Raw genomic sequence first — 24,035 nt, forward strand, 5'->3', positions numbered from 1 at the left:
GGAGGGGGGGCGGGTCGGGGTGGGGGGGGCCGGGCCGCCTGGTAACCCCTCCCTGTCCGGGCCTCCCGGCTTAGCACGCGGGCGGGGCCAACCCGCTGACCCCCAGGCCGTCTCCAGGCCTCCGCCCTCCAGGCCCTTCCGGATCCCCGCCCCCGGATTCCCTGGGGACCTGGGAGACAGCGCGGTCCCGAGGTCTCCGCCCCCCAGCCCCTAGCCCCTAGGGCAGAGCCGACCAGCCCTCCCTCCCCACTTCCGCGAGGGGGCAGAGGCGGGGTCACGAAATAGGCCCTCTGCCTGGGGGAGGGACTTTTCCTAAGGGGCAAGGCCAAGGCATCCCGAATTGCGGCTGGCAGGGGACAAGGCGGCGAGTTATTAAGGCTGGGGATGGGAGGCTGCCCAGGGTATTGGGGTCAGGGTGGCATTAGCCCAGCTCAAGCCGAGCTGGGCTGACTCAGCATCCTGCCCCGGCCAATCCCCAGCCCTGACAGCTCTGCTCTCCCTTGGGTAGAGATGGGAGATGGCGCCGGTGTTGCCCCTGGTGCTGCCCCTCCAGCCCCGCATCCGTCTGGCACAGGGGCTCTGGCTCCTCTCCTGGCTTCTGGCGCTGGCTGGTGGCCTCACCCTCCTCTGTAGCGGGCATCTCCTGGTCCAGCTGTGGCACCTTGGCACCTTCCTGGCTCCCTCCTGCCCATTTGCTGCCCTGCCTCAGGTTGCCCTGGCAGCCGGTGCAGTGGCTCTGGGCACAGGACTGGTGGGTGCAGGAGCCAGCAGGGCCAGTCTGGATGCAGCTCAATACCCTCCCTGGCGAGGGGTCCTGGGCCCACTGCTGGTGGCTAGCACTGCTGGGGGCGGGGGGCTCCTGGTCCTTGCCCTGGGGCTAGCCCTGGCTCTACCTGGGAGTCTGGACATAGGGCTGGAGGAGGGCCTGGCGACTGCCTTGGCTCACTACAAGGACACAGAGGTGCCTGGACACTGTCATGCCAAACGGCTGTTGGATGAGCTGCAGCTCAGGTACCACTGCTGCGGACGCCATGGGTACAAGGATTGGTTTGGGATCCAGTGGGTCAGCAGCCGTTACCTGGATCCCAATGACCAGGACGTGGTTGAGTGAGTGATTTGCTTCTTCCCTCCTCCTCCTCCTCCCTTGAAACCCCTCACCTGGACAGGCCATAAATAGAGCATAGTGGTTGGGAGAATGGGTTACAGCTCTGTCATGTATTAGCTGTGTGACCCAGGGCATGTTACCAAACTGCTCTGGCTCCATTTCCTCACCTGTGAAATGGAGATGGTAATAGTACTTATCATAGGGAGTTTTGTGAAGATAAATGAATTATGCATGCCTAGCACCCAGTAAAGCAGTCAGTAAACATCTTACTTTTTTCCCTTCTCAACTCCTGTGCCCTGCAGCATCTCCCCAGGCCTCTTATCTCCAGACATCCTAACACCCTGGCCCTCCCTTTGCAGCCGGATCCAGAGCAATGTGGAAGGCCTATATCTGATTGACGGGGTCCCTTTCTCTTGCTGCAACCCCCACTCACCCAGGCCTTGCCTGCAAAGCCAGCTCTCAGACCCACATGCTCACCCCCTCTTCGATCCCCGACAACCCAACCTAAATCTCTGGGACCAAGGATGCCATGGTGTGCTGCTGGGGCAGCTGCAAGGGTTGGCAAGCACACTGGGCAGCATGCTGGCTGTCACCTTTGTGCTGCAGGTGAGTCAGCAACGTGTCTGAGGCCTCCCTCCATCTGGGCCTCCTCACTGCCTCACTGGGGCCCCTGGAACGGCCAACCCTCACTGACCTCTTTCCCTTGCTTTCCCCACAGACTCTGGTGCTCCTGGGCCTGCGGTACTTGCAAACAGCACTGGAGGGGCTTGGAGGAGTCATCAATGGGGAGGGAGAAACACAGGGCTATCTCTTTCCTAGTGGGCTGAAAGGCATGCTGAAAACAGCATGGCTAAAGGGAGGGGTTGCCCACAGGCCAGCACCTGAGGAGGCCCCATCACTAGAGGCCCCTCCTAAGGAGGGTCTACCTGAGGCCTAGTGGCCTAGAGCTTGGGGTGGGCATTGGGAGGGGGGGAAGGGGAGGGATGGACAAGACAGGAAACCTCACAACTCCTTACCAAGGCTCTCGGGGAGGGGGGGCCCTGGGATTAGAGGGGTTAAAGATAGTCAGTGAGCTGGACGGGGGTAGGAGAGAAAACCTGGTATCCTAGAGCCCAGCCCCTGTGGCCGAACCACCAGGGAACAGAGGAAAACAGGGCGATGACAAGGACTGGAGATTGCTTCTGGTGCACAGACTCAATAAAGCTTTTGGACTGAAGCCACCGATCTCTCTCTTCATCTGGGTTGGGGTCCCTGAGAGAACTGATTTCTGTCTGATAGAGAAGCCAGGATGACAAAGTTTGGACCGTGGTAAGGATCAGAGTGCAAGAACCAGACGTGGGAAGCGAAGGAAAACAGTGACCCCTCCAGGTTGAGATTTTTTATTCTGGAGGTAGGAAGGGGGTCAGCATGCTCAGGTGGGGAGGGTCCAGCCCAGCTCCTCCAGCCCCCCAGTGCATGCCCAGCCTCAATAAGTTACCCAGTTACTCAGGCGCCCTCCCTCCTGAGTCTTTCTGTCCTTTTGCTCCGCCCCAGACAGGGCCAATCTGGCTCAATACAAGGGCCGCTTGTCCCCAGCCTGTGGGCAGTGCCACATGGCAGGCTGGGGGAGGGGAGAAGCAGCTGGGCTACGCCCTGGGGCTGAAGGGGCAGAGGGGCCGCCCCTGGCTCTGAGGGGTCAGGACTTGGAAAACCACATCCTGGGCAGGCCAGAGGCTCAGTCCCCCAGCTCTGTGCCTGATGAGGTGGGGGGCGGGATGGGGCCGCCATCACACCTCAACGGCTGGATCTGAGCCTCGGCCCTGCCGCTGTAGCTGCTCCTCTTGCTTCATCTTGGGCTTCTCTGTCCGCGTATGCCACACCAGAACCTGTCCCGGGAGGGTTTCGGTTAGAGCCAGGCCTGGCTGGAGCCAGGCCTCTGGGGCCCTCAGTGTAGAACAGATTCTCCAGCCCCTTTACAAACCAAGTGTTGGCTGCAAAGTGTGAAAGGGCAGGGTAGGGGGAGGCTTTAGTATTCCTTAAATGGGGCCTTACCCCTTCCCCTCTCTGCGCCACATGGGTACCCAGGACTTGGGGAGACACAGTGGCAGGAGACCACTTTCCTTCCTGGCTCCCAGCTTCCCCTTCAGTAGAGTAAGCAAGGTTGAATCTGGGCTCTGGAAGATCCCTCCTGGTTCAAACAGCCATCTTTTCGTCCTTCTCCCCAGGGCCTCACTCCCACTCTTCCCATCCCCCATCCATCCCAGAGCCAGGTTTCTGTGCCCACCTCCAGCCCCTTACCCGAGTGCAGTTGGCAGCCCGTGGCTCTAGGTCCTTGGGATCCACGAGGTGGCTCAGGAGACTGCTCTCCAGGTGGCCCCGGGGAGCAGCAGCATCAAACTGGGCATTGGGCTTAGCCAATAGCAAGGGCAGGGCAACAGCGAATCCCGCCATATCCAATGGGAAGGGCCTGTTGGGCTCCCATGCCGTGTGGAAGCCCACGACCCGACCATCTTGTACCCGAGGGCCCTCAAATCGCAGGCCGCCCACAAGCCCAACTGGCCACACTGAGACACCACGGGTCCAGCGCATCTAACAGAGGTCAGGAGAGAAGAAACGGGGTAACCCAGGGGATAGCGAGCATCAGGAAGGACCACTTGGGTCACTCTGCCCCATTGTTCCCCCCTCCTCATCCAGTAGCCTGGACCAACAGTGGTAACCAAGGCAACAGATGAAGCTGGCCCCACTTGGCCTCTTTCCCCATCCTTATCCCAGTGCTCACCTCCTCAAAGAGTTCCCGGCTGTAGGTGTTGTCATCGTCAGCAAAGTAAACAACTCCTCGGGTCCCCGGCGGGGGTGGGTCCTTCTCTCCCCCTACGGCACCCCCTCCACCTCGGAGCCAGTCCAGGGCCCTGTTCCGCTGCTCGACACCACGGGGCCGAACCCAGCCTGGCTCGCCCTCCCGGAGCCGCTGGGCCTTGGGGGTGAGAACAGCCAGGTGTGTGAAGAGGAGGCCAGAGGCAGCCAGCAGCCCAGAGACCAATGGGGTGGGGCTCTCAGCGTCCTCTACCAGTAGCCAATGCAGCCGGGGCACCAGGCTCAGTGTCTGGGACAGCCGCACCAGCTCCGCCTTCTGCACCAGCCTGCAAGGGGAGAGATGCAGCAGAAGGGAGAGGGGTAGGCACCATTTGCCCACTCCAGCCAGTATACATAGCTTCTCCTGGGCCACTTCTAGCATCCCACATGACCTTTCCCCGACCAATACCCAAATTCCCTTTCTTGCCTGTCAATGCTGACAACTGCCCTGTTTTTCCAGTCCATGTCTGTCACCCACCTCAACCCCAGGGCTCTGACTGTGGGGGGCTGTAAGTTAAGGACATAGGCTTTGGGGTCAGATCTGGGTTTGAATGCCAGCTTTGTAACTTATTAGGTGAGACATCCGGGGAAAATGGCTCAATCTCCCCAAGCCTCAGTTTCCTTGGCTATAAAATAAGAATAAAAGTACTTCATAACAATTTTGTTTTAAAGATTAAATAATGGCTTTCTAAGACGCCAGTAGGATGAGGTTCTCTTCCTCCTGTGTTTGGGTTTCCAGGTAGAAGAATTTAGAGGAGCCTCTTGGCTTATCCCTCTCTAGGAGAAGATGATTTATCTGAGTTTAGACAAGGAAGTGGGAAGGTCTGGCCCAGTCTCTTCTAGGCTTCTTCGTCCTCCAGATGGGCCTGCCTGCCCAGGGTTGATGGTGGGTGTGTACATGTGCAGGAGGAAAGGGTCTAAGAGCTGCCTCTGCCTAAATGGGTCAACATTTGATTCCAGGGTGCTGTTACGAGGCCCTTTGGCTACAGATCCAAAACCATATTCCCCAGTTGGTCCATATCAGTAACAAAGCTACATTTTAATTAAAAAAAAAAAAAAAGAGGAAAGCACTTATCACAGCGCCTAGCAGAGAATAAACACACTGCAATAACTGGCGTAACTATTTCTAGACCCTGGTATGACTGTAGGGCCAAGCGCTTTTCTACTTGAATTTAGTAAGGGGTTCTCAAACTTTCTCACCAAAGGATCCCTAAGGAGAGAGAGTGAACTCAGTGGCAAGCTCAAAATTTCTTTGCAACTTTATTATTCTATCTTAAAATTTCGCAGGAATTTTGTATTCTGCTTCACAGTACACCCCTGTCCATTTTAAGAGAACCACCACCATTTTCCCACAAGTCTTTGAGTAAAGATGTATTTCATTTATCATGTTGTTTGGCATGCCCTAGTTTGAGGAATATCCCCTGGCCTAGGGCTTCCTCAAACGCCTTATCATCCACCCCAGCTTCTTGGTCCATGCAGGCCTCTTGAGCGCACCAGAGCCCATACCTGGCATAGGTGGGGGTAACAACATAGATAGTAGGCAGGGCCTCAGGTTCAGGGGGCTGGGCAGGGGCAGGGGGTGGGCGACGGAGATCGGCTTGCAGCTGGGAAATCCTCAGATCCTTCTGCCGAAGCTGCTCTGCTGCGGCCCGCAGGGGAGGGAGGCAGTCACATGGCTGGCCTGGTCCCAGGAAGCAGGGTTGGAGGCAGAGAACCACAGCATGTTCAGCATCCCAAAGGGCCATACCTTCTCCTTCAACTCCTAACCAATGCAGGAATCTCCTCACAACTTTGATAACAGCATTTTCTACACCTCTGGTGGTGGGGAACTCACTGCCTCAGTTAGCAGCCCCTCTCAAACTTTAATAAATTCCATCCGTTACAATTTTCATTTGGACACTGAGCTGATTATCTGCCTCCATCCTTTCTACCCGCTGTTCCTAATTTTGCTTTCCGGAGCCATAAAGAACAAGTTGATCTCCTAAAACAGGACAGTCTTTCAAATACCTGAGGATCACGCAGTGGCTCTGTCTCTAAATCCCTGCATAAGAGGCAGGGTTGAATCTGTTCCCTCAGCTGTGTGACCAAGGACTCATTAAATTAATTGATTCCATCATTGGATAAATATTTATTGAATGCTCCTCCCGGGAGGCACTGCCTTAGGTGCTGGGGATGCAGCAGGGAACAAAACAGACACGGTTCCCTGCCCTCATGGAGCGTTGAGTTGAGTGAAGGAGGCAGACACTGAGCAAAGAAATTAATAAAACCATTACAAACTGTGCTAAGGGCCATGAAGGAAACAAATAGGATAGAGAAGACAATCCAGAAAAAGAAGAGTTATTTTTGCTAAAGTGGTCAGGGAAGGCCTCTCTGAGGCGGTGACATTTGAGCTGAGACCTGAAGGATGAGAAAGAGGCAGCTGGGAGAAAAGCATCGCAAGCAGAGGGAACAGGTTAAGAGCTGGAGAGAGCAATGAGCGAGGGTTTTCGAGAAACTGTCATGAAGCCGGTGTGGTTGGAGCAGAGAGAGAGAGACGGGGGAAGGAAATGGGGTTGGAGAGGCAGACGGCGGCAGGATCATGCGGGGCCTTGCAGGCTCTGGGAAGGAGTCTGGATTTCATCCGAGGTGCGGCGGGAGCCACGGCGCGTTCTAGAGGGGCGCGCGTCCGGCGGCCGCAGACGGCTGTCGGAGGGCCGAGCGGATGAATGGTGTCTGCACGGGGGTTCATCCCCAGGGCGGGATGCACGGCGGCGGGCGCCCTCCGGCCAGCCCGCCGCACCCCCGCCCCGCCCCGCTCACCGAGCTGCACCAGCGCGTAGAGGAGGCCGGCGATCGACACCAGGAAGTAGGCGAGAAACACGTTCTTCAGCTTCAGCTTCATGGCCGTGCCGCCGCCGGCGCCGGGGCAGGCGGGGTCCGGCAGGGAGGAGGGGTCCCCGCCCCCCTCCCGCCAGCCTGCAGACCCCGCCCCTGCAGCGGCCCCGCCTCGTGCCCCGCCTTCCTCGCGCTCTTCTCTACTGGCTCCCGGGACCGGGGCTGGCGGAGCCGTGGCCCACTTCCGGTCACCCTGCACACCCCCAGGTTAACTTCCGGTCCCACAGCTTGGTTCTGGGAACCACGGGAGTGGGTGACGTCACATCCGGCGTGCCAAGCGCGCGAGGCCGGCGGTCAGAAGCCCGGTGAGAGCACGTGGGAAAGACTGAGACCTTCCACTTGACCTCCAGGCCCTGTCAGTTTTCTCCTTATATTCATTCATTCACCCGTCAGTCACAGTACGGAGTAACAGTAGCTCAATAAATACTTGTTACACTAATGAATGAAGTCTAGGGCCTATCACGTGCCAGGGTGCTGGGTGTCATAATCCTCACCATAAACTTTTGATGGATGGTACTGTCCCAATTTTAAAGATGAAGGTTGATAAAAAAAAAAAAAAAAAAACTATGTAATTGCCATTGTGCAATTTTCTCCTGTGTCCTTTCTACATACCTAACTCTGGGATCTGTACTGTTTCCTCTAGCCCACATTTCTTCAACAGACAACAAAGGGGCAGGGGCAGGGATGGGGTGCCAAGGCAGGAGGCTATCTCCCCAGGAAAGCGACTGGAAATATTTCTTGGACTGAGGAATTCCATGAACACATCCCCTACCTCCTCACAGGCACAAGTCATCCTGAGCAGTCATTTTTCCTAAAACAAACTTGTTTCTTATAACATAGTCACTAAGACTTGTGGTCAGTCTACAAAATGAAGAAAACTATTTCCCGTCACTAAAAGAATGGGAAATTTTTTTTTTCTTGAGGAAGATTAGCCCTGAGCTAATGTCTGCTGCCAATCCTCCTCTTTTTGCTGAGGAAGACTGGCCCTGAGCTAACATCCATACCCATCTTCCTCTACTTTATATGTGGAACGCCTTCCACAAGCATGGCTTGTCAAGCAGAGCATAGGTCTGCACCCGGGGTTCTGAACGCGTGAACCCCAGGCTGCCGGAGCAGAACATGCAAACTTAACTGATGTGCCACCGGGCCAGCCCCAACAATGGGAAATTTTTTAAGTGCTGTTAGCTAAAAGGAAGCAACTTTTAGTGTGAGAACATCTGACCATATAGCTATTTCTACTTAAGAGGGACCCCATCAGCTCTGGTCACCACCATTAACTAGGCCTACTAAAATCTGATAACCTTGAGGCCAACCCCATGGCCAAGTGGTTGAGTTCACGGGCGTTCCACTTCAGCAGCCTGGGGTTTCCCCGGTTTGGATCCTGGGCGCAGACCTATGCATCACTCATCAGGCCATGCTCAGGTGGCATCCCGCTTGACACAGCTAGAGGGACCTACAATTAGAATATACAACTATGTACTGGGGGACTTTGGGGAGAAGGAAGAAAAATAAAATCTTTAAAAAAAAAATCTGGGGCTGGCCTGGTGGCACAGTGGTTAAGTTCACACGTTTCACTTCGGCCGCCTGAGGTCCGCTGGTTCGGATCCCAGGTGTGGACATGGCACCACTCATCAAGCCATGATATGGCAGGCATGCCACATATAAACTGGAGGAAGACGGGCATAGACGTTAGCTCAGGACCAGTCTTCCTCAGCAAAAAGAGGAGGATTGGCAGCAGATGTTAGCTCAGGGCTGATCTTCCTCAATAAATGAATGAATGCATAAATAAATAATCTGATAACCTTGCTGGGCTCCTCTATTCCATATTGGCATGTAGCAAGCTGAGGAAAGCTTGCACTCACTTTGCTGAACTGATGAGGCTTATGCTGAAGGTACATGAAAATGTCAGGCCCATAGGCTTCTAGGGTCTGTGACTCAGGACAGAACCAGAATCCAGACACTGACAGTTATTTATTTATCTTTATTGTTTCTCCTTTTATCAAAACCTTTCACAGCTGGGGGCCAAGAGGAAGTAAAAAAATTCCCAGGAATATTCCCCCTGGTTGCCAGTTAATCTCCCCCCCACCCCCCGCCCCCCACCCAGGGCTTCAAGCCAACCCTGGGCACACATGATCATCTCCCCCACCCTCAGCCTTCTCCCAGCAATAAATACAGGTGACCGTGATTCGATGAAACCACAACTGATTTCTCCATCTTGAATGCCCCTCAAGGGGACAAAAAGGGGGCAAAAGAAGTTTAATGCCTATCCCCTCTTAAGGAGGAATGGAAACTTCTTTCCCCCAAGGGACACGGGAGGTAGAAGTGCCCCTGTCAGAACTGCAGCAGCTCTAGAAGGAAGTGAGGAGAGGAAAGGTTGGGACAAGAGGGAAGAGGCTGTTCTCCAGCAACCTCCATGGATAAGGGATCCATTCATCCCTTATCAGGTAAGGGGTGGTCCCAGTGTATCAGTGGGGTGTAAAAAGGGGAGGGTTGACAGAGAAGAGCCAGGAGGAAGAAATGAAAGAGCAGTTTGGTGGGGAGGGAAGGGCAAGAGAAAAAAGAGCCCTAAAGCTCACTGCCCTCATCTTCTTCCAAGAAATGACATCAGCATACAAGAGGCATTAAGTGGAAAAGATCTGGAGGAGACTCAGGGCCCCTAAAAGAAGGGAGAAGGGAAAGCAAGGGCCCTGTGGTCTGCAGGTCTTCACAGGCGGATGTGCTCCAGTTAGAGCAACAGTGTTGGTGGATGAACGGAGACTTGGTGTCAAAGGGGTGGGAGAGGTCAGGAGATCACGGAGGAATTCAGAGCTCAGGGACAGCCCTCTCATCCTGCCCAGATGTTGACAGAATCTGAGTCTTGGGATGGGAAAGGTGAAGTCTCGGGGGGTCAAACTCCAAGGCAGAAGGAAGAGTAACTCTCATCATCACCATAGCACCTCCCACCCCCACAACATCCCTTGGGTTATTGCAGGTGAATACTCCAGTCGGATGCTACGTTGACACCAGGCTTGCGCAGGATCAACACAGAGGTCTCAGGGTCATGCTGGAAGGACAGCCGGGTTTCAGGAGATCCTGGTGGAAGAAGAAGAAAGAGTGCAAGTCATAGCAACATGCTATCTAGCATAACAACTACTTTCCTACAGGCAAGGTATCCCCAGCTCTGCCCCAGGGTGGGGGCCAGATCACTCACTCACCTTTTGTCTGGAGTACCACGGCTGCTGGCTTTCCAGCCCCTATTATCACCACCCGCTCAATCCAGATTGGTGTCTCAAAGTGGCCTTTGGGGTCTGCTGAGCTGGAAGAAGCAAAAATTGATGCCCATCAGGGAGAAAGATGTCAGAGCAGAGGGAAGGAGACCCAGAGCAAGGTACTGATTCAAGAAAAGAGAACAGTGAGCTATGAGCATCCCGGAGGCCAAGGCTCCTCCAGAGGCTGCCAAGGAAGAATGGGCACCTCATTACCTGGAGACAAGGGTGTTGCCAGAGAATGAGAATCGACGCAGCAGGAACTCATTGTGAGTCTGATAGCTGAACGTGTGCCCATCATCTAGAAAGAGCTCTCCTTGGGCCGTACCCTGAGTAGGAAGTGAGATAGGTGAGAGCCTGAGCCCAAGAGGGAGTGAGGGGCACATCCCCAAGGGACAGAACCCTAGGAAAGTAGGCAGATGGTTGAGGAGGCTTCCTACCTATGCACTCACCTGTGGGCTGAGTGCAACAAAAAGAGTGATGGGGTCATCCTTCATACATTCTGAAGAACGCCGTACTCGCATCCATCGAGGCACAATTGTCCCTCCACGCTGGAACACGGGGATCTGGGGCAAGAGCAGTGCTGGGATGAAGTTGCCCCACTATCCAACCTTGGGTCCTGCAGCATCTTTCACTCTTGCCCATCTGTGCCCACTTAGGTACTGGACCCCAAATCACACTCTCCCTCCCCTTCTGGAAACCTACAGGCAGATGAAGTTGGCAGCTGGGCCAGGCATACTCACAGTGCTTAGAGTTACAGGCAGGTATAGGGTCTGGGGACCATGATGCTTCTGGTAGCTCTCAATGTCATACCACACCTGTGAGTGGTAGGAGATATACTCATTCACTACACAGGGCCCCAATTCCATTTCTCTTCTTTGGCCTCCACCATCTTTCCCCACCATGCCCTTCCTTAACTCACCTCCCCTTCGCCAGGCAAATAGACCTGAACACCACGAGCCCCAGCGTCTGATACAGGGTGAACCAGCAACGCATCCCCTGAAACACACCAGAATCAACTCTGAACTGAGGAGATCAGTTTCCAGACAGGGAGCACCAGAGCACCCACTCCCCTTGTACTGCCAGCCTCACTCACTCCTCCCACAAGTGCTTACTTCTTCTCAGCCCTATCCCAACCCGCCACCAACTGTCCTCCCCATTTCTCACCAAGCAGAAACTGATCATCTATACTGAAGGTGGTCACATCCTGAGGAAAATTCACCCACAAGGGCCTAGGAAGGAAGCAAGACAAGAAAAGACGACACTTGCTGTATTGGCAAAAGTCAAAGATGCTAACCCCAGGAACTGGCAATAAGAATAACACAGGGGTAGAACCCAGGAGCTTACAGCCCAGTGGGGGCGGGCTTCAGGCCTCGGCTATGCAACCTAAACTTGGTCTAGTCGTTTAACTTCGTAACCCAACTTCCTGCCTCGTCCTCCCGTGCCCCTCTTGAAACTTTTCCTGCACAGCAGCCTTCCAGTGGCCACTTCAGTACCCTGGCCTGAAAGGCCCTCCAGGATCAGGTGGTATTTTCCTCTCCCACCTCATCTCCTACCTCTCCCTCTGGTTCCTTACCCCAAAGACACACTGTTTTTTTCTATTCCTGGAACACGACAAACTCATTTCCACTTTTGAATTTTTGTACTTGCAGTCTCCTCTGCTTCGAACATTCTTCCGCTAGATCACAAGTCTCTCTTACTTATCAGTCAGCCTCATCTCACATGGCCTTCTTCTCAAAAAGGCTGCTCGTGGAACCTAATTCTATGACCCTCTTCTGTTTTTTTCAAGGAGCTTGTCAATGTTATCAATTTTCTTATTTATATATTTGTTTACATGTCCGACTTCCTCCTAAGAATGTAAGTTCCACAAGGGTAAGACATTTGTCTGCCTTGTTTGAGGCTCTGGGGACAGTGATGAACAATGCCTGGCATGTCATAAGGCCTCGATCGTGTTTACTCTTATTCATTTCCATTAGTCTCTTCTTACTTTGACCTTGAAATCAGATTTCCCTCCTTTACAAGGCTCTGTTGAGTGAAAAAGAGGCCCAGAGATAGAGCCCATTCCCTTCTGTCCCTCAGCCACCTCAGCCCACTCTAATGATAGGAATCTATCATTAGAATGCCTCACCTCATGACAGGAATCCCTTCACGATGGGCCTGATAGAAGAGAGTGTACCAGAAGGGCAGCAAGGAATACCGCTGGTTCAAGGCATCTCGGACCATGTCATGGTACTGAGAGGGTAAAAGCCATGGCTCTCGCCGCCCAGTGTCCAAGTGGGCATGTGCCCGGTAGAATGGCTGGTAGGCACCCATCTGGTACCAGCGCACAAGCAACTCTGGCTCTGGATTTTTGAAGAAGCCACCCACATCCGCTGGGAGAGGAGAAGGAGGAAACAGGTTGGAAAAGAGAGTGAAGGAGGGCAGCTGCCTAAGGAGCTCCCCAAGGCCCCACCCTGGACTCTCAGCTCTTTTTCTTCATGCCCACGTCCTGTGCCCTCTACCTTGCCCCCTCTCACCAAACCAAGATTCCTCCCCCTCTCACCCCCACAGAAGGAAAGTCCCACCAGCCCCAAGCTGAGACACATAGGGATAGAGATCTTCAAATGGTCCCATTCAGCAGTGTTGTCCCCGGTCCACACGGCTCCTGAGGAAGACAAGAGGGGAGGAGCTTGCAAACAGTAAAAGGGCTCAGCCTTTTACATAACTGACCTCTCTGACCTGCCACATCTGCTCTGGGGCCCCCAAGGTGCTGCCAAAGATGAGAGAGTTCATAAGAGCACTTGAAGAGACCTCCCACTCCCTGGCTCCCCTTAGAGTGCACAGCTGGGAGGATGCAGCTGTGGCTCTAAGAGGATGGCTGTGTGAAGAGAATTTTCCAAGAACCAGGCCCAGGTCCACGGCTCATCTGATCTGGCCTTCACACCCTCTGCCACAGCTCTATTCTCCAAATCTTACCAAAGCGCTGGGAACCAGCGAAGAAAGCCCTGCTCAGGACAAAGGGGCGTTCTATGCCCCCGGAGCGCTGCACCAGCCCATCAGCAGTCGCCATGTGCTGGGTGGGGAGAGGAGAGAAGAGGGGTAGTGAGGAGCAAAAGCCAGCCATCATCTGGTAAAAGATCCCCAGCCCTCAGTCTCTCCTCTCTCAGCCCCTTACCACATAGAAGCCATAGATGTTATGCACGTCCCGGTGTTCCCAGCCCCCGTAATGCTGGGCATCTTTGAGCATGGTGACCTCAGGACCATTGAACACAGACGGTTCATTCATGTCATTCCAGACATAAAGGTTGGGAGCTGAGCCCTGAGAACACAAGGCAGAAAATGCAGACAGAAGACAGAGGGGAGGAACACAACAAATGCAGACAAAGGACAGAAGAAAGGAAGAAAGCAAACAGTGTCAGAGCAGAGAGCTCCTAGCAATCCAGAAAAACAAATTTCTCAAGGCCTTCCCAGAATTATCAAGGCATCAAGGCCCCGTGATACATTACAGGCAACCAACCATGGCAGGGTTGGCAGGCAGAGAATGATTGAATCAAGGAGCAGGGTGGGAAAAGATAGATATGGGTTGGGGGAGGGGCTGCAATACCTCATAATTCTCAAAGCTGAACATGTTAGCCCACCAGGCCCTCATGGTGGGATCGGTGAAGTCAGGGTAACCGGCTGCGCCTAGGAGAAGTTACGGGTGGCTTTCAACCCCCAATGGGCAAAACAGCCACCATTCTACCTCCCTGGTCTCTGAATAGCCTCTCCCTCAATTCTGGGCCAACCTACCTGGCCAGCACCAGCCCTCGTAGTCAGAGCCATCCCGGGTTTTAACGTATAGACCCTGGTTCTGCAACTCTTCATGTACGCGGTAGCCAGAGACCACCTTGATGTGGGGGTCCACAATTGCCACCAGCTGGGGGCAAGAAATACGGGTGGTCAGAGGTCTCCAGGGCTAGGACGCCCGAGAAGACTAATGATGGCTGCAGTCCTCTTACCTTCCGCCTCTTGGAGGCCAAGTGCTCAAGCATGGTGAGGGGCTGGGGGAAACGGCTGGGGTCCCACGTGAAGTAGCGCTTGCCATCCGCGTGCTCGATGTCTAGCCAGATGACATCGCAGGGCATGTTGTGATCGTCGAAGCCCTGATCGACTTCCAGCACATCGGCCTCATCTCGGTAGTTCCAGCGGCTCTGGTGGTAGCCGAGGGAGAAGAGCGGGGGCAATGCCTGGGTCCCTGTAGGTGCAGTGACGGACGGGGGTCACAATGGGGTGAGGCCCAACCTGAGGCAAATGAGGATGCCCAGAAATCAAGGGAGGCTTATAAACTAGAGGGAGGCTGAAGGGTACACGGCTAGAGAACAGGCCGAGGCCCAGACTTCTGAAAATGCAGTCACCCCTCTCTCAAGACAAGGGCCAGAAAAGGAGGCTGCTGGCCGACAGAGTCGGGACGCCATGTACCTGTGAGACTTGCATACTGCCGGAAGACATCAAAGACGGAGGGCCCAAGCAACAGGAAGACATCAATGATGCCACTCTCCGACATCCAGCGAACATCTGTCTGTGGGGTCTCCCCAGAGCCCTGCAGGTAGTCTAGCATCTTCCCAAACAGGGTCTGGAGAGAAAACCGGACAGAGGTCTGACGGCCACCCTCTCATTCTCCAATCCAAATACAAAGCAGCAGTGTTCTCCTCAGAGTCCTCAGACAGCTGGCTCCCAATGAATCACTCTCGGCTGAGACTAAATGTCACCTCTTCAGTGAGGCTTTCCCAGCCCCCACATCAGAAGCAACACTGCCTCCATCCCCACTGTGTGACCGTGGCACTTCTTTCTTAGCCCTTATCACGGAACTCATCTTGCCTACCTATTTAACGTCTGTCTTCCTCCCTGAGAATGAAGACCTTTCCTACTCAATGAGCAATATATCCCCAGCACCTAGAAAAAGCATCTAGCATATAATGCATACTCAATAACAAATATAATGATAATGCAGAAAGGGCTATACCTTCCCCATGAGTTTGTCTTCTGAGAGTGACTGGGGAACTCAAATGCTGCTCACAAGGCCCAGGGCCCCTTCTCTCATGTCGTCCCTAAACAGGTTATCCAAATAGGCTACCCCAGCAGCCTGAATTTTCAAGGCTAAGGTCCCTAGCACACCCATTTGTCTCCAGGCCTGACGACTCACTCCCTTATTGCTCCATGCCTATGCTCTCACCTTCCCCGCAGTGTTGGAGGATATGTCAACCCAGGTCTCTGCGACGTTGAGCCAGAAGATGCCCAGGTCCCGATGAGGGCTGTGTGCCAGGAGCACAGGCACAGACCCGTACAGGGCCATAGGGTTGTACAGCTCGTACTGGAACACATCCAAATTGTAGAGGCGATACGGCTCCCCACCCCTGCAGGCAGACAGACAAACTGGCCCCAGGCTGTGGCACACACAACCTCCATCCCACAGACACAGGTAAGGGAGAAGAATGGACCCCTCTGCCCTTTTTCAAAGAAGAATTTTCCAATCACCAACAGTGACCTGAGCACAGAAAGTAATCCATGCACATCTCCCCACAGCCCTGGCTTCCGACCCCTTTCCCCCTATATCCTGATGTCACCATGGGACTCACTCAGTGACCTTCAGCCTCAGGCTGTCTGCATGCTCAGGGATCCCATACACATGCTCCATGCCAGGCAGAGAGAAGTCCAAACCCACAGACATGGGGCCTGGAAGGAAAGCAAAAGATGAGCTCCAGAGTTTCTGCTTGGCCAGCACTCCTGCGCCCCTGCCCAAGGCTCGCTCGTCACTCACCATATGGCTTGCTATCAGAGTGAGTTTTGAATGTCTCTTCCCAGGCTCCTGGCTCATCTTTGTCTGCCCTTCCCTGGGTCTCCTCTGGCTGCAAGGAGGAATGCAGACCAGTACCCAATCACACACCAGTTCTCCCTCTTCCCCAGCCCCTTTTCTAAATCCCATCCCTGATGGCGAGACTAAGCTCAAGTTTCTTGTGGGCCTTTCCCCTCCAACCTCCCAGGCAGCTCTGTGCTCCACCACCCAGCCCCACCAACTTGCCTTGTCACCATCCCCAGGTGTTTCCTCGGGCTGGGCCCCATCGCCCTCAGCTGGGTCTTTTGATCCTTGCCTGGAAGGTAGGAGAGCTGTCTGCTCCAATCCAGAGGGGGCAGGGACGAGGGGCTAGTGGAAGGAGGGGTGAGGGAATAGAGAGCCAAGGGTCCAAAGGAACGAAGGCATTGGAGGAAGGGACTGAATGTTAAAGCTTGGAGAGTGACCCCAGTGAGCAGATAAGTGTGCAAAGGATGGGGAGAGAAATGAGAAAGGGAAATGAGCAATAAATGCCACCAGGAGGTGCCTTCCATACACAGGCCCAAATCACCAGCCTCTGCCAGCATTCCAGAAGAGACAGGCAGGTTCAAGGGCCTAGGTTCAGAATGTCACGCCTGGCTCTCTGCGGCCTCCACCAAGAGACTCTGGCCCCAACTGCCCTCACTGGGCCTCAGCCTCTTGGCCTGACACAGGGTTTTGCAAAGGCAAGTGGGTCATAGCACGGTCAAGCTTCTACAGATATGCGAGGACTCAAACAAGAGGTTCTGCCAAAGAATGCTTTCAAGAGCAGCTGGCAAACAGCTCTGCCCAAAGCCTCAGTGCACCCCAGCTGAGAGCCAAGAACCCCGGCAATAGGCAGCATCTCTCCACCCCTTGGCAAAGCAAGAAGCTCCCTACATTCCTTAAGGACTTCCAACATTTCATCTTCCTTCTCCCAGGGGTCTCCCAGCCAAAGGAACAAGGAACAGGGACCAGATACCACGTAGCTGGGGAAAGAGTGGTGAGTGAAGCACGGGGCCTGGAAGGGTCTGGGGCATCTTCCCCTGGGGGCCAGAATGAAGGGGGGCAAAGGAACAGATACAGTACCAGTGGCCATGGATTTACCTAGAGAAAAGGTTCTTGATCTTATCCCATATGCTACCGAGCGTGAGACTAACTTTATCCGAGAAACTGGGGCAGGAGGAGATGGGTAGGGAAGGGGAAAAGGAGGCACAAAACCAACACAAAAACAGAAACATAAAAGTGAGTTTCAGTCGACAAACTTCCAGAGATGGGGGAGAAAAGAAATTTAAAAAAAAAAAGGAAGAAAATAAATCTGGGAAATGTGATGGTATGAGAACGGGAAGAGGGAAAGGCAGACCCAGGCAGGCCTCCCCGAGGAGGTGCCCAGGGTACAGCTCAGGGACAAAAGTAACTGCCTCCTGGTCTGTACAGGAAATGGAGAAAACTGCAACCTGGGTCTGCTTCCTACCCTCTCTGATAAACAGCTTCTCCCAGCCCCTAGCCCCTAGCTGGCTGTCCTGCCTCCCTGTCTCCTCCCAGGAACCCAGTGCCAGACCCAACACCCATAGGCTCTTTCACACTAGGTTCCCTTCAGTCCTGACCCCAGTACTCACGAGACCCTGGGGGCCCTCTGGTGCTCAAAATGTAAGAGTCCTCGGGCATTGACACTGAGGAGAAGGCTGCGGTCCTCTAACAGGTCAAGGCGGAATGGCCGCGCCGTCAAGATGATTTTATAGGGTCCCTCAGCCACAGTTAGCTCCACACTGTTGTCGTCACGGCCAGAGATGGAAAGCCTGGGAAAGAGATCGAAAGGGATATAAGGAAGAGCAAAGAACCAAAAGCAGTCACGACACTTCAGAAGAAAAGGGGACCTGCTTAGAACTACACGTAGTGTGCTAATAGTGCAGGGACAGAGAAACTGACCAAAGGAACCAAATAAAGAGCCTGGAGACAGAGCCAAGCACACTTAGAAATTTGCAATGTAACAGAGGTGGCACAGCAGTTCAGTGAGGTCAAGAAGACCATTCGTTCATGGAGAGGAAAAACAGAGTTTTAGGAAAATAATAGTATCATATTCCTTCCTCATATCAGATACAAATGTCAACTCCAGACAGATTATGCCTTAAAATTTAAAAGTAAAATCTTTAGAGGACAATACAAACAACTGTTTTTCTGACCTTGAGGTAGAGAAGGATTATCTAAACACAACTTAGAAAATGCTAGGGGGCTGGCCAGGTGGCACAGTGGTTAAGTGCGCACGTTCTGTTTCGGCAGCCTGGGGTTCGCTGGTTCAGATGCCATGTGTGGACATGGCACTGCTTGGCAAGCCATACTGTGGTAGGCGTCCCACATATAAAGTAGAGGAAGATGGGCATGGATGTTAGCTCAGGGCCAGTCTTCCTCAGCAAAAAGAGGAGGATTGGCAGCAGATGCTAGCTCAGGGCTAATCTTCCTCAAAAAAAAAAAAAGAAAAGAAAAGAAAACGCTAACACCAGAAAGTAAAAAACTGATACATTGGAAAACATGAAAATTCAGAATTTCTATTTATTGAAAGACATCTTTAGGGTCATCAAAAACAGGAAAAGTCCAAGAAACTGTCCCAGTCTAGAGGAGCCTAAGGAGACAAGACAACTAAACATAATATGGTGTCCTGGATGGGATCTTGGACAGAAAAAGAACATTAGGTAAAAACTAAGGCAATCTGAATAACGCATGGACTCCAGTTAATAATAACGGTATCAACTCATCAGGTATGACAAACGTACCACAGTCATGTTAACAACAGGGGAAAACAGGAGTGCAGGGTATACAAGAATTCTCATAATATTCTTGCAACTTTCCTGTAAGACTAAAACTATTCTAAAGCAAAAAGTTTTTTTCTTTATTTTTTTGAGGAAGATTAGCTTTGAGCTAATATCTGCCAATCCTCCTCTTTTTGCTTAGGAAGACTGGCCCTGAGCTAACATCCGTAACCATCTTCCTCTACTTCATATGTGGGACGCCTACCACAGCATGGCTTGCTAAGCGATGCCATGTCCGCACCCGGGATCTGAACCAGCGAACCCCATGCTGCCAAAACGGAACGTGCGAACTTAACCACTGCACCACCAGGCTGGCCCCCAAAAAGTCTTTTTTTCAAGGCATCTTTTGAAAATAAAGAGATAAGCTACAACCTGTGAAAAGATAACTGCAATACCTACACATGATAAAGGATTAGTATCAAGACTAATGAATTTCTACAAACCAATAAGGACAAACAACATAAAAGGAAAAAGGAAAACGAGCATAGCTGTGAACTACCATTTCACAGAAGAGTAAGCCAGAATGACAATAACCCTATGAAGAGATGCTCAATCTCATTAATAACTGGGGAAAGGCAGCCAAGCCAAGACTACCACATGGTATCATTCTACACCCATCCTACTGACAAAAATTAGGTCCAAGAGTACTGAGAATTGGGGAGGATGTGGATCAATGAGGCCTCTTATACACTGCTGGTGGAGCGTTAACTGGTAAAACACTTTGGCTTTATCCTGGGACATTGATAATTCCCACATTCTACAACTCTGCAGTTCCTCTCCCAGGTAGATCCCAAAGATGAACTCCTGCACATGGACACAGGAGCCAGGGACAAGAATGTTGATGTCAATAGTTTGAACAGAAAAACACTGGAAACAACACAAATGCTAATCAACACACAAATGAATAAGTTGGGATATATTCATACAGCATTATATACCAACAAAAATGAATTACTAGAGTTACATGTGACAGTTAAACTGATGGGAAAAAAGGAAATCCCAGAAGACATCCACTGAGATACTTTCCCTATAAAGCTCAAAAACAAATAAAACCACATAATTTACTGCTTAGGCACGTATGTATGTGTTTATATACATATACACACGATACAACTATAAGAACAAAAACCCAAGGGAATGACAAACTTTAAAATAACAACCATTTCTGGGGGAGTCAGTGGTACAGGACAGTGAGAAGTATATGGTTGGGGTGAGTGGAAGGTTTATGTTTTTTCTAAATTAAGTACTTAATACAGAGCCATGCATGGAAGAAGGATGACAGTGTGTCATAACCTAAGAATTTGAATAATCCCACCCTGAATATCTGAGGAAAAAGAAAAGGAAGGAAGGAAGGCAGAAAAAAATAAAAGTCAAGGGGAAGGGAGGGAGGAAGGAACCAACCACAGAGACACTATATTCCTGGAGGGCAAGGTCTGTGCCTTGTTTATGTCCTCTTGTATTGCTAGCACCCAGACCAGGCCTGGCACAGAAGAGAAAGCAGTATCTGCTGAATGAATGAAAATAAAGGGGGAAAGAGAAAATAAGTGAAACAGAGGAAGAGATGGGAAGAGGTTGAAGAGAGTGGCGAGGTGCTAGTCAGCCATTATTCTAATGTGGGAAAGAAAGGCAGCTGCCAAATAAAGGCTTTTCAGGAAGGAGAAAAGGGCCATAGAGATGGATACGTTTCTCAGGAAAAATTTACCGAGCTGTGGGGGGATCAGCCACCAACACGTCTGGCACACGGTATCGGGGCCGCCGGGGCTCCAGTTCATCAATCCTGATCCGAGTCATGTTCTTTTGAAGCCCCTGAAGCTCCAGCACCAGCAATACCTGTGAGGGCAGAGGTTTGGATCTGGAGAAAGCAGAGGGCTACACCATGGAATGCCCTCAGAACCCATTCCCTCCTGAAGTGTCTACTCCTTCTAGCCCTTTGCCTAAGGGGCCTGATATCTGAATTCCTCACAAATTAAAAGTCCTCAGATTAGGCTAGGACACGCTGCCCGTTCCCCCTTCGCAATTATCCCTTAGCCATGTCCCCACCCCCACCAGATTCTTCCTTTTCTCCCCTGACCTTGGTGACCTCGTTCATCAGATGGACTGTAAGGGCATCAGGACCAAGCTGCAGAGAGTCCAGCAAAGCTCGATATGGTGAGAGGCCTGGTCGTACGCTTCGCTGTCGCCTGCCAAATGAAATGGTTATGAAGGGTCCCTAGGTCCCATCAGCTTCAGTGTTCCGGGCCAGCCCAGCCGCCACAGACACCTCCCCCATTACCCTATTTTCCATCCTACTCTCTTAGAAATATCATACTTGCAAAAGGAACTCTCTTCACAGGTCTTAAAGTTGCTTCTATCCACAGCAAGGCTAATTCCCAGGAGAACCCCTAAACAAGCCAGTACCAAACCTGTCCAAGACCTAAGGAGAAAAAGGACAAAGAAGGAACAATCAGCACTTGGGGCTAGAAAGGGCCCCCCTTCTGAGGTAAAGGCCTCTTCCTGCCATAACCCTAAATGACAGCTCAGGAAAGAGGGGAGAAAGATGGAGTTCCATTAAATTTAAAAAAGACAGAGTGGACATGGAGTGAAATGTCAGGTCTGAGGAGTTGGCTCATTCACACTTTCCCTTCAAAAGGCAGAGGAAATGGACAAAGGATCTTTCGCCTTCAGAGGCCCTGGTATTGACTCTGGTTACATCAGCCTCTCAGAGGAAAGGAGCAGTAACAGCTAGTCCCAGGAGAAGTAGTGGTACCGTGTGTGGAACAGAGAAACAAAGTAAGCCATGCGTTTCCAGGGGCAAGGCACTGGGTGGAGCTACAGCGAAAAAGTTCAAGAGGTACCCTCACAGCCAGTCTACGCGTCACAGTTCCTCAGGTCCTAACATCTCTAGCACCATAGACACCCTGCTCCTCTGATGTCCACTCCTGTATCTCCAAAATAAGTCACCACTATCACCACCTAAGCCTGAAAACAATAACAATAGCTAACATTTATTGAGTCCTAATGAACCCCCGGGGCCTGGCTAACTGTTTTAGATCCCTGGTTTTCAAGTCTGCCTGCAATTTTCTAAAGTGTCAATGCCCAGGTCTCACCTTCAGATTCTGATCTAATTGGGCTAAAGCGCAGCCTGTGCATCAGAGTTTTTTCAAAAGCTCCCTAAAAAACTCTAATGGGCAACGATGATTCAGAGCCATTTCTTTATACTCACTACCTCTTTTCCCTGTCTTTCATTGTTTTCTGGGTGAATGTAGGGTTGGCGTTTTCCCCAGATGGGAAAATTGACACAGAAAAGGTTCAATAATTCATCCAAGACTGAACAGCTGGTAAGGGGGGAAACTGGGATTGAACTCAGCTCTGCCCGTGTACTTCATGATGCACAATACAGCACACTACCACCAGCAGGGCCTGCCTCACTGAGGACCATCACCTCAAAGTTACCACAAACTGTAACTGCCCCAAAGTGCTATCAAATGACAGACAAGGGGCTAACAGGCTTATTTCAACAATTAGTTTAAAGGACGTATTCATCCATTCTGAGTAAACCCTAAACAGCGGTTTTCAATCTCTAGTGTCTGTTAAGAATCACCTGCGGTGCTTATTAAATGAAGATTCCTGAGCTTCAGGAAATCTGCATTTTAAACATGCTCTCCCACTGACTGACATAGGTGGTCCAGACCCACACTGAGAAAGTGTTCCAAATAGCAGAGAAAAAAAACAAAAACACAAGATTCTTCTAAGCAGTAAAACTTAGCAAACTGCTAATACAGTGACTAAACAATAGGGCCTACTATACACATTATATCCAACATTAGCCTCAGTATCTGCATGAAAGCTAAAGGTAAAGAAAGTCACCGGAAAGATGAGAGAACACAGTTAAGCCCTCCAGTTCCAGAAAAATGTGCAAAGCAAGCCAGGCCAGACAGGAAGGCTAGGAAAACACCAGGCATCGTGGTTTAATACGCCAAGCAGAAATAAGCAGCAACAGAACAAGCAGCAGAAATGCTATTAGAAAACTCAGCACCAAGTTATGTAGCCCAGGTCCTGAGGAGTGACTGCAGAAGGCACCCTGAACCACTGACCCCATATCCACCTGCCCAAAGCAGTAGTAAACAGTGAGTTAAATACCCTACGGAGTCCTATTTGCACAATCTATAAAATGGGTTTGGAGAGATGCCAATGGGGGATAGAATTTCTAAAAGATCTTTCAGATGTGACCTGTCGAAAGGTCCTAGGAACCCAGGGATGCCTTGAACGCCCCTGAGCAAGAAGTGGTCATAAACCAAAATCGAGAATGAGCCGCAGAGCAAGTTGTACCCATTTATTGTTTCAGATCACAGGCTTCCAGAGTTGAGTTTACGATCCACGCCTTTTTCACTGCTGCTGACTGTACATGCCTCTCCCACCCCAGTACATCCGTTAGGTCCCGGTACTAAACGCATTGTGGCGCCAGAGATTGTTTCGAAGCGTTTTTTCGGTAATATAAACTCGAGAGCGCAGACCAAACCATTCGACTACATGTGGTGTTTCAGCAACATCATCAAGGCAGGCTGTGAACTTACTGGATCCTGCCCCAGCCGTGCCCGGCGACCGTGAACACCGAACAAGCCCGGGCCGGTGTCCACGTGAAGACAAGGGCAGGGCAGGGCAGGGTCCGGGACTCTCGGGGGAAGACAAGAAGGGCAGTGCAGGCGGGACTGCGGGCCGTGGAGCTTCCAGCCCGGCCGAGGGGCCGCAGGGCAGGAGGCTCGTGGAGGCCGGGCCGCCTCTCGTCCCCCACCCCGACGGCCCCGCGCACTGCAGGAAGGAGGCGGCAGCGTTAACAGCCGCGAGCCGCCAGGGGAGGGCGGCGGCTGAGCGGCCAAGGCCAACAAGAGCGCACCGCTGCGGCCTTCTTGAGCCACCGGGCCGCAGCGGGAAACCCCAGAGGCAAGGTCCCCCAACGCCGCGCGGATGTATCGCGAGGAGGCTGTGGGCGCCTGAGGCCGCCTCCAGAGACACAAAGGGTTCTCACGAGGCCGCGGGTGGCAGAGTCTCGGGAGGACATACAAGGATGAGCGATATGGGGTTTGGGGGCTCTGGGGGCGTCCCGGGAGCGACCCCGGGTTCCGGGCTCCTCACCGCCTCCTACGCGCCGCCACTGCCGCTACCGCCGCCATCTTGTGCCGGGTTTGCTCCTTGACCCCGAGCCTCCCCTCCCCCCGCGCGCGTTGAGCCACGTATCTTAGCGCCCGCCCCTTCCGGCCTTCTGATTGGCCTGGGCCGGGAGCGGCCGGACGGCAGCCCCATTGGCTGAGCGCGCGCTCTAAATACTTGCAGGGGGCGGGCCCGGGGCCGGAGGCGGGGCCTGAAGCCGGGGTTGGGCTTGGCCAGAG

At 52.5% G+C, this 24,035-nt stretch overlaps 3 protein-coding genes across 9 annotated transcripts; 1 reads left to right on the forward strand and 2 right to left on the reverse strand.

Annotated features, from left to right (window-relative positions):
• The first annotated feature begins 21 nt into the window (after positions 1-21).
• ROM1 (retinal outer segment membrane protein 1) lies at positions 22-2,321 on the forward strand. Of its 3 annotated transcripts, none has more exons than XM_008532166.2 (3): positions 22-1,107; positions 1,465-1,711; positions 1,824-2,321. In XM_008532166.2, exons 1-3 carry the CDS (start codon positions 518-520, stop codon positions 2,040-2,042), a joined length of 1,056 nt encoding a protein of 351 aa, XP_008530388.2. In that variant the 5' UTR covers positions 22-517; the 3' UTR covers positions 2,043-2,321. The 3 variants fall into 3 exon arrangements, with proteins under 3 accessions (XP_008530388.2, XP_070421274.1, XP_070421273.1); XM_070565173.1 differs by having other exon boundaries at positions 141-1,011; XM_070565172.1 differs by having other exon boundaries at positions 317-1,107; positions 1,408-1,711.
• Positions 2,322-2,468: 147 nt separating this feature from the next.
• On the reverse strand, positions 2,469-7,036 carry B3GAT3 (beta-1,3-glucuronyltransferase 3). 2 transcript variants are annotated; one of them, XM_070565175.1, is made up of 6 exons: positions 6,737-6,960; positions 5,444-5,618; positions 4,152-4,224; positions 3,864-4,058; positions 3,383-3,673; positions 2,469-2,970 (listed from the first exon to the last, which is right to left on the reverse strand). In XM_070565175.1, exons 1-6 carry the CDS (start codon positions 6,816-6,818, stop codon positions 2,872-2,874), a joined length of 915 nt encoding a protein of 304 aa, XP_070421276.1. In that variant the 5' UTR covers positions 6,819-6,960; the 3' UTR covers positions 2,469-2,871. The 2 variants fall into 2 exon arrangements, with proteins under 2 accessions (XP_070421276.1, XP_070421275.1); XM_070565174.1 differs by having other exon boundaries at positions 3,864-4,224; positions 6,737-7,036.
• A 1,741-nt stretch (positions 7,037-8,777) lies between these two features.
• Positions 8,778-23,896, reverse strand: GANAB (glucosidase II alpha subunit). Of its 4 annotated transcripts, none has more exons than XM_008532169.2 (25): positions 23,782-23,896; positions 20,978-21,082; positions 20,741-20,849; positions 20,372-20,499; positions 17,482-17,661; positions 16,970-17,035; positions 16,094-16,163; positions 15,833-15,920; positions 15,651-15,747; positions 15,248-15,428; positions 14,494-14,647; positions 14,034-14,269; positions 13,825-13,951; positions 13,640-13,719; positions 13,211-13,354; positions 13,012-13,108; positions 12,599-12,700; positions 12,185-12,428; positions 11,224-11,288; positions 10,979-11,055; positions 10,800-10,874; positions 10,509-10,622; positions 10,273-10,385; positions 10,006-10,106; positions 8,778-9,883 (listed from the first exon to the last, which is right to left on the reverse strand). In XM_008532169.2, exons 1-25 carry the CDS (start codon positions 23,817-23,819, stop codon positions 9,774-9,776), a joined length of 2,901 nt encoding a protein of 966 aa, XP_008530391.1. In that variant the 5' UTR covers positions 23,820-23,896; the 3' UTR covers positions 8,778-9,773. The 4 variants fall into 4 exon arrangements, with proteins under 4 accessions (XP_008530391.1, XP_070421265.1, XP_008530392.1 ...); XM_070565164.1 differs by having other exon boundaries at positions 22,978-23,824; XM_008532170.2 differs by lacking the exon at positions 16,970-17,035.
• Between the last annotated feature and the right edge of the window lie 139 nt (positions 23,897-24,035).

The sequence above is a fragment of the Equus przewalskii genome, chromosome 11 (genome assembly GCF_037783145.1).
Source record: "Equus przewalskii isolate Varuska chromosome 11, EquPr2, whole genome shotgun sequence".
Lineage (NCBI taxonomy): Eukaryota > Metazoa > Chordata > Mammalia > Perissodactyla > Equidae > Equus > Equus przewalskii.

What these genes read in the sequence shown, in the direction of transcription:
- ROM1 (XM_070565172.1), top strand. Translation starts at nt 518, where the DNA reads ATGGCGCCGGTGTTGCCCCTGGTGCTGCCCCTCCAGCCCCGCATCCGT. An exon ending in AATGACCAGGACGTGGTTGA is followed by an intron (nt 1,108 to 1,407) that starts GTGAGTGATTTG and finishes TGTGCCCTGCAG; the next exon opens with CATCTCCCCAGGCCTCTTAT. An exon ending in CTGTCACCTTTGTGCTGCAG is followed by an intron (nt 1,712 to 1,823) that starts GTGAGTCAGCAA and finishes CTTTCCCCACAG; the next exon opens with ACTCTGGTGCTCCTGGGCCT.
- B3GAT3 (XM_070565174.1), bottom strand. Translation starts at nt 6,818, where the DNA reads ATGAAGCTGAAGCTGAAGAACGTGTTTCTCGCCTACTTCCTGGTGTCG. An exon ending in GTTACCCCCACCTATGCCAG is followed by an intron (nt 4,225 to 5,443) that starts GTATGGGCTCTG and finishes CTCCCCTTGCAG; the next exon opens with GCTGGTGCAGAAGGCGGAGC. An exon ending in GGGCTGCCAACTGCACTCGG is followed by an intron (nt 2,971 to 3,382) that starts GTAAGGGGCTGG and finishes CTCCCGGGACAG; the next exon opens with GTTCTGGTGTGGCATACGCG.
- GANAB (XM_008532169.2), bottom strand. Translation starts at nt 23,819, where the DNA reads ATGGCGGCGGTAGCGGCAGTGGCGGCGCGTAGGAGGCG. An exon ending in GTGGCGGCGCGTAGGAGGCG is followed by an intron (nt 21,083 to 23,781) that starts GTGAGGAGCCCG and finishes TTTTCTCCTTAG; the next exon opens with GTCTTGGACAGGTTTGGTAC. An exon ending in TTGTTGCACTCAGCCCACAG is followed by an intron (nt 10,386 to 10,508) that starts GTGAGTGCATAG and finishes CTTCCTACTCAG; the next exon opens with GGTACGGCCCAAGGAGAGCT.